The 12,614-nt window shown below is 37.2% G+C and overlaps 1 protein-coding gene across 3 annotated transcripts in view; it reads right to left on the bottom strand.

Moving 5' to 3' along the window:
* Positions 1-324: 324 nt before the first annotated feature.
* Positions 325-12,614, bottom strand: part of LOC131428349 (tenascin-R) — a 328,173-nt gene continuing 315,883 nt past the window's right edge. For all 3 annotated transcript variants that reach the window (XM_058592249.1, XM_058592250.1, XM_058592251.1), the window contains exons 5-8: positions 5,830-5,961; positions 5,574-5,761; positions 2,456-2,642; positions 325-2,395 (exon numbers count right to left, since the gene is read on the bottom strand). In XM_058592249.1, the coding sequence (XP_058448232.1) occupies positions 2,198-2,395; positions 2,456-2,642; positions 5,574-5,761; positions 5,830-5,961 (705 nt within the window). In that variant the 3' untranslated portion in view covers positions 325-2,197. The remainder of the gene's footprint in view (positions 2,396-2,455; positions 2,643-5,573; positions 5,762-5,829; positions 5,962-12,614) is intronic.

Raw genomic sequence — 12,614 nt, forward strand, 5'->3', positions numbered from 1 at the left:
GTAGGGGAGAGAAATGTCAAACTCGTGCGGGTCAAAATAGCAGCACTGCGCACCAATACAATTGACATGATATGTTGAATGTGATGCCGTGCGATGGCGTTGCTGAACTGAAGATTGATTTCGCTCCAAGCTGACAGGGTCTACAGGTTGACAGGGAAACTATCGCTAGCTTATGGGGTCCTTTGAAAAATTATTTAAAAGAAATAAATGTTACTATTTTGTGATTTTGTATGAGTTATGAGGAAAAGATATACCCACATTAAATGTTACTTACTTACCGTGATAAATCTTTCATGATAAAATATAAATTGAAACTCGTCAAAATATAATTATTTCCACATTTGTTTTATTTCAATATGAAAACATTCTAACGACTATTAAATTAAAACGATATTTACAATTGGATTTTGCGGCGCTGATTTGTTTTAGTGTTTCCCTTTTGTCTATCATTCGATTTTTCCATGATTTGGATTCCTACTCTCTATCGCATAGCTTTTCATTAGCTCAAGCATGCCGTTGAGCAGAGTATCGGAAATTATTCATATGTACGAAATGATGTGTTTGCTTATTCGCGAGTGATTTATGCGTGTATTCGCGAGTGATTTATGCTTGTATGTATGAATATGTGTCATAATAATAATAATAATAGTTATTACAATAAACTCAATGGTATCGCCAAAAGATTCGACGTGAATTTCAGCAGGACGTTGGCTTATTTTTTTATTTCGGTCGCTTGAAATTCACTATTTATATATTTATTGCTGTTGCATGAATTTGTGTACAAATGAACAATGTTGCGTGTGAATGTTTTATTTTGCAATTTGATTTGTGCAAAATGATTTCTTTTTCTGTGCACTAATCGATGATTGGTTTTTTTTGCAAAATAATAACACTTCGTTTACGTTTTTACCTTTTTGATCACTTTGATGAAGATTTTTGGTGATTGCTGTCAGAGTTTTTTCTGAACTGAACGTAATTTCAGATAACAAATAAGAAGTTAAATTGGTTAAAATAAAAAAGATGGCAGTTCATTCTTAATGTTCACATTATTTACTCATACTTTCCTCACGAATTTCGCAAAAAATCTGCATAAAAGTAGTTTGACTTTCGATTTTTTGTTTGAATGATTTCTATTTTAATATTTAGTGTTAAAAATGGAAAGAATTATTTGATTATTTGATTATTTTCAAATATAAATATTATTCATTGCCAGTTCATGCGTCTCATAACTGTGTGTTCAAGCGGTGCGTGCTTCATAATAGGGGAATAATCTTAGAAAAAGCTGAGGAATTAACGTATGAAAATAAAACACTTTGCAAATGCTGCCAAAATCATACAAACTTTCTAGAAATTTGCTCGGTACTTTTCCGTTAGAAGTTCGTTCGATTTGGGGATTGCGAAACAAAACGAAATAACTTCGAAATAACTTCAACATTTTCAACAAGTGCTTAGTACTTAGAAAAAGAAAACATTTTGACAAACGAAGATGACTATGATGAATTTTAACTAACAAAAACAAATACTCTATTTTAAACAATCTCAGTTCGTCATCAGATATCTTCTCTTCGTCTGCATATAAAGGCCAGAGTTTATAGGATAGGAAAAGAAAAATATCATCGAATTGCTCGTTAAGGAAAATTCACGTCAGTATCGGCGTACTTTTTCAAAAAAAAACATGCTTTCTTGAGAAACGAGATACTAACGGAACCTTCCAAGCAAGAATTGATCAAATTTCGGAGCCTTGTGCGGGCAGTAAGATCAACCAGTATGTGCATTTTTAAAAGAGTGGTGAATTCGTTTTGCATTTAAATCGCCCGTACTTTCACCGATATCAATAAATTAAACATGAAATAATAAAATATACAAAAAAGGGTGATGTGACAAAAATGAGATAGTAAACTTTGTGATGGAGAAATATAAAACCTATTTGTGATAGAAATGAATTCACGTTTGTCGGCAGCCCCTAACACTTTCAGTAATCTTGAAATTCACTTAATACGTGTGTTTTAGATGCTTGTCGAACTCAAAAGTTGATACTCCGATCATTATTGTCTCAATGTAGAACTGTTCGAATGACTCATTTTTTATGGACATTTGATTTTTTTAACAATTATTTTGCGATTGGCCAACAACAAAAAAAGAATAAAGATTTGTACAAAAACTTGAGTTTGCGCGAAAGGAAGTAGATTTCTCGCTATTACGTCGTTGTCGCACTGGTCACCTGTTGTTGCGGTTGTGGTCCTCGAGGTTTGATCATCATGGTGGCCTTTTTGAGCGTGTAGTCCCAGCCTCTCCAGCGGAACCAGACGATTCCTTGCCGGGCGGTCAGATCTTGTGGATCGTGCAGATACAGACCGTTCAATCCCCGGCCACATGACTTCCACCACCAGCCGCCCTGGGAAGATTCGAACATTAATGGATGTTCTATGATCCGAGGATCAATTCCCAATCTTACCTTGAGCATGCTGGCACAGTTCAACGAACTTCGGTCGTTGTCACGGTTATACGTGGAGAACGGACTGTTGTTGGAACCATACCAAGGATCGTTCAACGAATCACCGGCGCTGCCTTCGTAGCCATCGATTTCCAGCTTATAGTAGTCCTGCTCGGAATGGATCTTGAAATGCGAATATTGCGCGTACCTGGAATATTAGTGTTCAAAATCGGTGAAGAGAATATTTAGTCTGTTGTAGGATATTACAAATTGTTGAGAAATAAAAGTAACGATTAAAGTTGAAATTTTCGCAACAACATTTTTTGTCAATATTTTGTCAAATTTAATTAATGGAAACCTGAATTGAGCTGTATCGATTATTTGAATAGTAAGACTGTGAATGTAAATGAACTATTGAGATTGATTCGCAATACATTGAAAAATTTTGAAATGTGGAATAATTTTATTCAGTAATAATTTTATTCAGTAGGCTGAGCCATTCTATATCATACAAATTTCTGAATATTTGTTTACATATCTATAATCAATTCGTTTTCAGTTATTTTTCCAGTTGACTTAGGAAAAAACGTGCTTTTGACCATTTAAAGTGGAAGCATCGGGTAACCCAATAACTTTTGACAGAATTGTCAGATCGACTAATGACATACCACGTTGGAAGTGTCATTCCAAGCCAATTATACCATGGAACAGTACACATAAAAATAATGCTCTGAAATTGTTCAGCTTTACATTCAAAATAACTTCTAAGTTGTGAAAACCAAACGTGCGGCACATTGCACATTAAATGGACCACTGATACGCCACTGAAAACCCTCAATTAATTGATAAACAGCCTCTACATGACCAAAAAGTTACAGTTTAGTGTGGTGTTTGTGCGGATATGGTCCCTACTTTTTCCAAGACGATGATGGAGAAACGAAAACTGTCATTGGCGATCGTTATCGAAAATGGTTTGAATAGCTACTGGTTTCAACAGGACGGTGCAACATGCCATACAGCTCGATTAACATTCGATTTGTTGCGACCGTTGATCCCCGGACGAGTCATATCGAAAAACGATAATTTTGACTGATCTCTGAGATCACCCCTTTTGATGCTACTTGACTTTTTTGTGGGGCTATTTGAAATCCAAGGTATACGCTGATAAGCCATATATCATAGCTCAACTTAAAGACAACATACGAAGTGAAATCGCCGCCATATCGGCCGATGGAAAACGCCGAAAAAAGGCACATATTGTACTCAAGGCCAAAGGCAATTTACGCGATATCATTTTCAAACAAACAGCTGTAACATATCTCCTTGAACCAAAATAAATTATAATCGAAATGAAAATAAATAAAAATGTTTTATCATATATTTTGTTCAGAAACAAATGCTTGCACTTTAAATGGCCCAGCCTGTAGTTAAATTACTAAATGGCTTTACTTTGTGCATCAAGATTATTAGCTCTAGTCTCAGTCGTTGGAGAATGATCCGTATCCCTCTTTCCAGATATTTTTTTTATAGCATTTATTTAACCCCGGATTTAACCTAATTGTGATCGTTGACTGGGGGCTTTTCCATGTAATTTCCATATCACTCGTATTATTCGGTTATGTACGATGGATCCTTTTTGTTAAAGCCTAAGACAAGACCTGACAACTGGCTTCTTATTCTTCCTTGTGAATCATCCTTCTCGTCATTTTCGCCCTGTGGAATAAATACCAACGTATCGGCTACTGTGTAGCCATATCTACAGATTTTTTTTAATAATTTTATTCTACGAAAAATTTTAAATATCTCATGTTGAACGCATAATCGAATTCGTTATTGACGTATTAACGGATCTTTCGGAAACCGGAAAAATTCAAGTTTGGATAGAAATGCTTATTGCGATCAAAGTGTGGAACACAACAGTTCATTCTTTTCGTAAAACTTAACACATTTTCGAGTTTACACTAATTTAACAAATCTTTTTTTTTGTTACACTTTAATTCACTAAGATGAAAAACGGCTTGATGATGATTTTAATTACACATTGCTGCCACTATAAACATTTATTACAAATGAGATTAAAAAAAGTTAAACATTCTCTGAAAATTATTATTTTCATTGGTGAGCTAAAATTGTACATTTTATTAATCTTGTTTTCTGATTTTCTTTATACTTGGCATCATTTCTCGCGTACCCTGAAAAAGTTTTTTCTTTTCACAATGTGCGGGTAGCAACATCAGAATCAGCCAATCAGAAACTGGTCCATTGTAGAACAAAAGCAGCCACCCCAGTTGTCAGGTCTTGTCTTTTTTTTATTATTTGCTGTGTCACTAACGTGACAGGCTAAGGCCAGTGATGGCCTATCTTGCCCGTGTATTGTTAGATTATTATTTGATATTGTTTTAATTTCGATTGTGGTTTTATTCACATGTGTTCACTTTTATTCTTGTAGGTTATATTTTGATTGTGGTTTTTTATTTCGATTATTTTATTATTTTCGATTGTAGTCTTACAGTGACTCCCGATGGTAGTTTCGCGGCGTCGCGACACTGATTCACTCCAGAACGCGAAATATCGCGGAAAATACACAAAATTTCCTCGCACTAGTGCGAAGCAACATCCTCACACGTTGAGAGCTCCACCGGAAGTGGGTCTTGTCTTAGGTTAAAGCCTATTCAATGGAATTTTATTAGTTTCTTTCTAACTGTCCAACTCATACGTCATTTCTGACGTTCGCACGCTTATAAAAAGTTACTCAAAGTTTGAGTACTAGTTACTCGTTTTTCAATGATACATGGAAACGTCAAAAATTGAGTAGTTACCATCAATGATATTGAGTAACTCCTACTCTTAATTTGAGTTCAACGCAAGAACTTGTTTTTATGTTACTATTCGCAAGATCAGTCTAAAAGGTGTAATAATAATTTGTAGCAACAGGTTCTATTCTTTGTTAGTGAGATCGCGTATTTCAAGGGTGAGCCGCCTAATAAAAAAAATTAATGCTAAATTTGCTGGTATATTTTTAGGATCAAAGTGAAGATATTGGTTTCGATTACATCACATACCGTTGATAGTTGGCCGAGTAATTTTCAAAAGTACCCTATAAGAAAAACGTTCTATACTCTATAGATTAAGATCCTACCGTTTGTTTCCTTCGAAATCTTCCAGCTCGACCCGGAGTGAGTAGTCCTCGTTGTTCGTCAGCATGTAAATGTTCTCGTTACCGAGCCAGAATTCCTTGGCCGGATCGCCGAAACCGTTCTTGTAGTCTGCCCAGTCACGATTGAAGTTCTCCCTAGGTTCACCGAAATCGTCGCGCCGTTGAATGACCTGCGGGAAAAATTGACATAATGTCATAAAAATCCAATTCATTTGAAAAGAAAACAAGAAAACATTACAGTCCATCCGCCGTCGGCAATCTCTTGCTCGCAGAAGACCTTCAGGAACCAGTAGGTCGTGCCTCGGATTTGCAGGTAGTACACTCCGGATTGACGCATACCGGCGTTCATCAGGTCAGTACAGGAGAACCCCTGAAAGAGTGTAAACGAAGAGGGAGACAAAAAATAGGAGAACGAAAAAAGTTGCAATCGGAGAGAGAGAGACAACACAGAAAAAAATAAACGTTAATAAATTGCGCACTGATTTGTAATTCATATTGTATGATGTTATTTGGCTAGGATGCGAATAGAACGAGAGAAATGACATGTTACTAAATTTTTGATTGTCAAATGAACTGTAATGTGCACAATCGTCAATTGTGAGTCAATTGTTATTGTTCTGAGTTTTTTTGCATAACCAACCAAACGATACGCTCAACAACAGATTGAAGTGGTGAGTAGTTATGTCATTAGTCTCGAGCAGTCGATGAAACTGATAGGGTATTCAGTGGTCCGGAAACGTTTCCAGTCAAGACTAATACACAACCCTTGAACCAAACGGCACTGAATTTCCTGGTAGTGAAACAATAAATTTGCAGGGTTAGGTATACACAAATTACGTTAAATAGACAACAAAAGGAAGAATACTCAAATGGTTGTACGACTCGATTTAGGACTTGTTAATCGCGAACTGATGTCTGATGTTGAACAATACAAACGTTAATCATTAAAATCTGCTATCTAAGAACTTGTTTCTTCTGCGTACATTATTCCAAAAGGTTACTTTTGAATGCAGGATTATCTAATCTATGTTATAGTTATCTGAGAAAAGATTAAATATTGAACTATGAATGGAGAGGATATTTATTTTGCGATAGTATTAGCCTTAACGTACCAAGCATGCAAACAAACGGACAGGAATTGATAATTCTCGGTTAATTTTTCAAAAGCGCGTATAAGCAAGTGACAGTTTCTCTTTGTTTACTTTCTCTTCTATTAATTACCAAGCGGTTTCCACGTTTATCACTCAACTCTTTGCATGAAATGATACCCGAAACTTTCGACTTTCAAACAGAATAGTGATATCAAAGAAAATCTTTTTAATCACATCACAATAATCGAAAGAGAGAGAGAGTGATTAAAGAGAAACTGTCACTTGCTTATACGCCCTAATGAAAAATCAACCGAGAATTGTTTGTTGCACAATTATTTACCATTTAACTGGAACTGGTCGGACGCGGTCATTGAAATCAAACTAATTAGAGACTTTTGGTTTTAGGTTTTATCTTTGACTTATATAAGCACTTTCCATTGAACCGCTGATACATCACAGTAACTCTAGTTGTACCAAGTTTAATGAAGTGTACTGAAAGTTGTGTTTTATAATGGACAATGTAATATGGTTAAATATTGTACAACAGCGGAATAATTTTTACCATATGTTTATGTCGTTTTCGCTTGATGCCAAACCTTACCCAGTTTGCACCCCAACTGCTGTCAAATCCTTTGTTTGAAGCTAGTTTCGAACTTAGTTTAACACCCCCGTTGCTAAAAGCGAAACCAACACAGTTTCGTGAAAAGTATTTGTTTGATGAAACTACCCTGTGTCAGTTTAGGTTTTCTCAAGCGAAAACGACATTAGAAACGGTTCTAACGTTTACGTTTCAAAAATTGACAAAAATTGCTGATTTTTCATGGCAGCACTGACGGAACTACCCATGCAGCATCAATCGTAGTAACCCATGAGTCGGCAGACAAAATTTGACAGCTCTATCAATCGAAGTCTAACCGTGATGGCAAAAATAGTGAAGCAACTCAAAGAACGGCACCCCGCCGCGTTGAAAACGGAAATTGTGCGGCACTTTGTGGACGCTGGATATACCCGTTCCGGCATCTACAACATCTTGGCACTATTAGACAACAATCAGAGCCTCGAAATAAAGCCCGGTTACGGACGGCCGACGGGTGTTGGGTGGATTGATGTTTTTATCGATGAAATCTACGTTATTTTTGCTGTACCACTGGATGACTTCCCGGCTGTAGTGGCAACACAATAAGCGATTCCGGATTCTAAGTGGACAGAACTTCATGATGGTTCATGCTTAAAAACTTACAAACAAGACTTGTTCAAAAAATGTCTTTGTCTGTATCGCTTTATAAAAAAATTATTTATTTTATTGTATTGAAATCCTGAATAGATTGAAATATTCGGTCATTGCTTTAATAAGTAGCAAATTATGTAAACCTTCGATCCGATTGGAGATTTTGATAGCTTCTCTCTAACTAGCAGATTACCCGTTGGATGATAAATTATAATTAAGAACAGAATTATCACACTTAGACAAAACCATGCACATCTCCTACACAGTTTAGAACTCCCGGTAGTTAAATCCCTAGTTTGTAGCGTTGTACGTATCGAGAATGCAGAAATTTGTGCGAAAAGGTGGACATTACACAGATAAATATCTGAAATAGTTAGAGAGCCCCTCGTACTAGCAACTGAGTATAGTGGTAGAGATACTCTCGCGAGTTCTACCTTTCTCCTAATTCGCCCAAAGCTCAAGAATATTAAATGAGTTCTAGGTTGAGTACTCTGCGCCGCATAGAGGTTCATTCGTGCGTGCTGGGAAAAAAAATTTGATCGATTAAAATATGGTTTGAGGGGTGGATGCGGCGGTAGCATTCATTCGTGCCTGCCTGGGTAGCATGTTGGATGGGAGTAGGGTTTGGAGGGTGGATGCGGCGCTGACACCTTCATGTAAAATGACACCGGTATTCAGCGTATAAGTACGATGAGAGGGAAAGGTAGATTAAACTCGGGAAAAAGGACGACTCGATTTGAACTGTGCTTCTTGGGTGAAGACAATGCTCTCGATTTAGATCAAAACGGCTTTGTGTGTGGGATAAAGGGACGGCTACGGTATAAAATTGGTTGACGGAAATTATTCACTTCGTGAAATAATCAACTGTTTCCGGTACCGAAGACTTATTCTGATGCCTAGACTGAGGATTCCACAGTTCTGGTCGTTCACTTTGTTCTGGTTCGTGGAAGAGGCAGGAGTTAATCGCGAGTTAGTAGCGCCGCGGTGTGAGATTAAAGGTAGCTGAAGAAACAGCGTGAGATTCTGAAGTCAGTAATATTGAATAAATTTCCCTTCTCTCGTGCAGTTAGCTAGGTCGATAAGTGAGTGTGCAGCAAAGATCATCTCACAGTGCTAAAAATAGACTGTGTTAAGGTAAAATTTCTAAATGTTGGCTTGAGTGCAAAGCGTATTCTTATAACAACCAAATGTTGGTCGTATGTTCTATCTAGGCAAGAGAGCGTCATTGTATGGGCCAATATCCCGGCACACCGTCATACATAGCCAGCGATACTTCTGACCCCACCATCCAGCTACAAAGAACCCGGTAAACCTTCCAGGGACCGGAAGAGCAGGGACACTGCTTGGCAGGGAGGCCAACACCAGCAAAAGACGCCGTCGTTGAATTTAAAGCAACGCGACCGCCATTGAGTCTGCAATTAGCTCCCCAACCACGCCATCGCCATTCGTCCACCGCTGGATGATGTACCGACGCCAACATTCCGCCATTTTACGTAAATCCATGGTAGTAAGTACGTTCCGATTATTTTCTACATGCGCATGTTAGATGAACCGTGATCATGACACAAAATACGCAAAGACCCTAGGGCCACCATAAATTAAAAATTTGCACTCATAAGCCACTCACAATATGAGATAAATGTACTGCACGACGTAGAGCGCTCGATGATGAAGTAACGACAGTAGGGGAGATAGTCAGGACTGCAAAGGCAGTATGTGAAAGTAGCTAGCTAACGAAATGTAGTGTGTTCGAATCTCGTACAGTAAAGTCTTTTTTTTTATGTAATTGAACGATAACTCATTTTAGTTAGTTTTTCCCCATCTATGCTATTTTTTATTGTTGTCGTTGAATAAACCCATACGCTGGAGGATGCAGCTGCTAGGAAACCTAGATGAGGTGTCATTTATTTTAATGTTCTGGTGACGGGATTCTCACGTTTTTTCAGAAGTTCGTTTATCGATTTTGTGTTACGTGTGGTTGGGTTGACCCCATGCTTCAGCCCCCGCTCCTAAATCTATATCAGACTGTGGCGAGGTGAACTACTAGAGCAGTGCCTATGATGCGACTGGCATCTGCGTTCTTCTTTATCGACTGAATTCGTTCCAATGGTTCAGACTCGGAGTCTGTGGAGGTCTCTCACTATACACTCTATACATTCACTCCTAACAACGAGCAGATAATACTGTAACAGTTCGGCTGAAAAGTTCGTATCGTTTAATAGAAACACACATTTTGTTGCCAAAATTCGTTTTTGTTATTCAACATAATTGCCATCAGAGGCGATACAGCGATTATAGCGATCTTCCAACTTTTCGATACCATTTTTGTAGTACGATTTGTCCTTTGCCTCAAAATAGGCCTCAGTTTCAGCGATCACCTCTTCATTGCTTCTAAATTTTTTACCAGCGAGCATTTTCTTGAGGTCTGAGAACAGGAAAAAGTCACTGGGGGCCAAAGCTGGAGAATACGGTGGATGAGGGAGCAATTCGAAGCCCAATTCGTTCAATTTCAGCATGGTCTTCATCGACTTGTGACACGGTGCATTGTCTTGATAAAACAAAACTTTTTTCTTCTTCAAATGAGGCCGTTTTTTTAAATTTCGTCCTTCAAACGCTCTAATAACTCTATATAATAGTCACTGTTGATAGTTTTTCCCTTTTCAAGGTAGTCGATGAAAATTATACCATGCGAATCCCAAAATACAGACGCCATAACCTCACCGGCCGATTGTTGAGTCTTTCCACGCTTTGGGTTCGGTTCATCGCGTGCAGTCCACTCAGCTGACTGTCGATTGGACTCCGGAGTGAAGTGATGGAGCCATGTTTCGTCCATTGTTATATATCGACGAAAAAAATCGGTGTTATTTCGATATAACAGCTCCAAACACTGCTCAGAATCATCAATTCGTTGTTGTTTTTGATCGATTGTGAGCTCACGTGGCACCCATTTTGCACAAAGCTTTCTCATATCCAAATATTCGTGAATAATATGTCCAACACGTTCCTTTGATATCTTTAGGGTGTCAGCTATCTCGATCAACTTCACTTTACGGTCATTGAAAATCATTTTGTGGATTTTTTTCACGTTTTCATCGGTAACAGCCTCTTTTGGACGTCCACTGCGTTCATCGTCTTCGGTTCTCATATGACCAGTACGAAATTTTGCAAACCACTTACGAATTGTTGCTTCGCCCGGTGCAGAGTCTGGATAACACTCATCAAACCATTTTTTGGTATCGGCGGCACTTTTTTTCATCAAAAAGTAGTGTTTCATCAACACACGAAATTCCTTTTTTTCCATTTTTTTCACAATAACAAAAGTAGCTTCACTCAAAATGCAATATCTCACAAACTAATAATCAGACAGCTGTCAAATTTATACACGTATCTTTTGAGGGTTGGTACTAACTGAAAATGGTATGGATTTAATTCTAGTTGCGCCCTCTCATAGAAACGATACGAACTTTTCAGCCGATCTGTTATAATCACTACTTAAAAAGCAAAGTCTTGGCATTACATTCCTTTGGTGGAATTTGGCCTTTCTGTTTCAACAGACTTCGCAGCCGATTCTTAGTGTACAGAATCATTGCATGGCTAGTACTATGGATCCTACTGACACTAAGAATCCTTTCAGGTCGGGGCTCGAACATACGACAACTGGCTTGTAAGACCAGCGTACTATGCATTGAACCGCCAACCCGGGACATAATCACTACTCAAGTACGTCTCTAATATCCATTTTGTGACATTTTAGCTATTGGACATTACAATTACTTTTCTTTTTTACATAACAATAATTTTATGATATTTCTGACAAAAAGAGACTTTCCTCAAATGCATCCGAAGCGGTAACCCTAAGTATGGCAAATGTATGTTCCCCATGAAACAGCTACTTGTCAAAACTGAGCCCTTTGTGTGCCGCAACTGTGCAACTGTATGAAAACGAAAGTGCCAATATTGATAAATGCGCCAACGCATTGTGTTAATGTGTGATTGGCACATTGTTCTAAGCGTCCTCCCCTTGGTGAATGTACTTTTTTTTGTAACTCGAAAGCTGTAAATTATACAAAACGAGTAGTCGTTGATAAAAAGTTAGATACTTTTTGGAGTATTAGAAAATTACAAAAAAAAAATGAAAAAACGTCTCTTTCAGTATTGTAACACCTTAATTAAAAAAAAAAAACACTATTCAACATATGATGATAATTTGAATAGTGTTTTTCTTTAAATTAAGGTGTTACATGTTCCCAATTTATAGGTGCATTTATATGTGTTTGCTGCATATAAAACATAATATATTTGCTCATATAGAACTACCCTTTAGAAGTTAACATTTTCGAGATATTCTAACATTTAATTGAAAAAAACTCAGACTTTTTGGATGCGCTGTTTTAGCACAGGTTTTATTATCAAGAAAAGTTATACCAAATTGAATATACAACTACCGATAACTTATTGAAATTGCGATATTCAGAGTTATTTGAATATTATGTCTAAATATCTCAAGTATGGCAATTTCTTAAAAATATATTACTATGAGTAAAGGTTTTATGTTTTAGTTAAAAAAAACTGAAAAAAATCGAAAGGCATTTTTATTTTGATTTGTTTTTCTATTAATCTTCTGATTTTAGGAAAAGCATTGAATTTTTTGGAGTACTGTGTTTTATTGTGCCCAATCGATTTTCTACAACTTCTTCTTTTACA

The sequence above is a fragment of the Malaya genurostris genome, chromosome 2, assembly GCF_030247185.1.
Source record: "Malaya genurostris strain Urasoe2022 chromosome 2, Malgen_1.1, whole genome shotgun sequence".
NCBI classification, from domain to species: domain Eukaryota; kingdom Metazoa; phylum Arthropoda; class Insecta; order Diptera; family Culicidae; genus Malaya; species Malaya genurostris.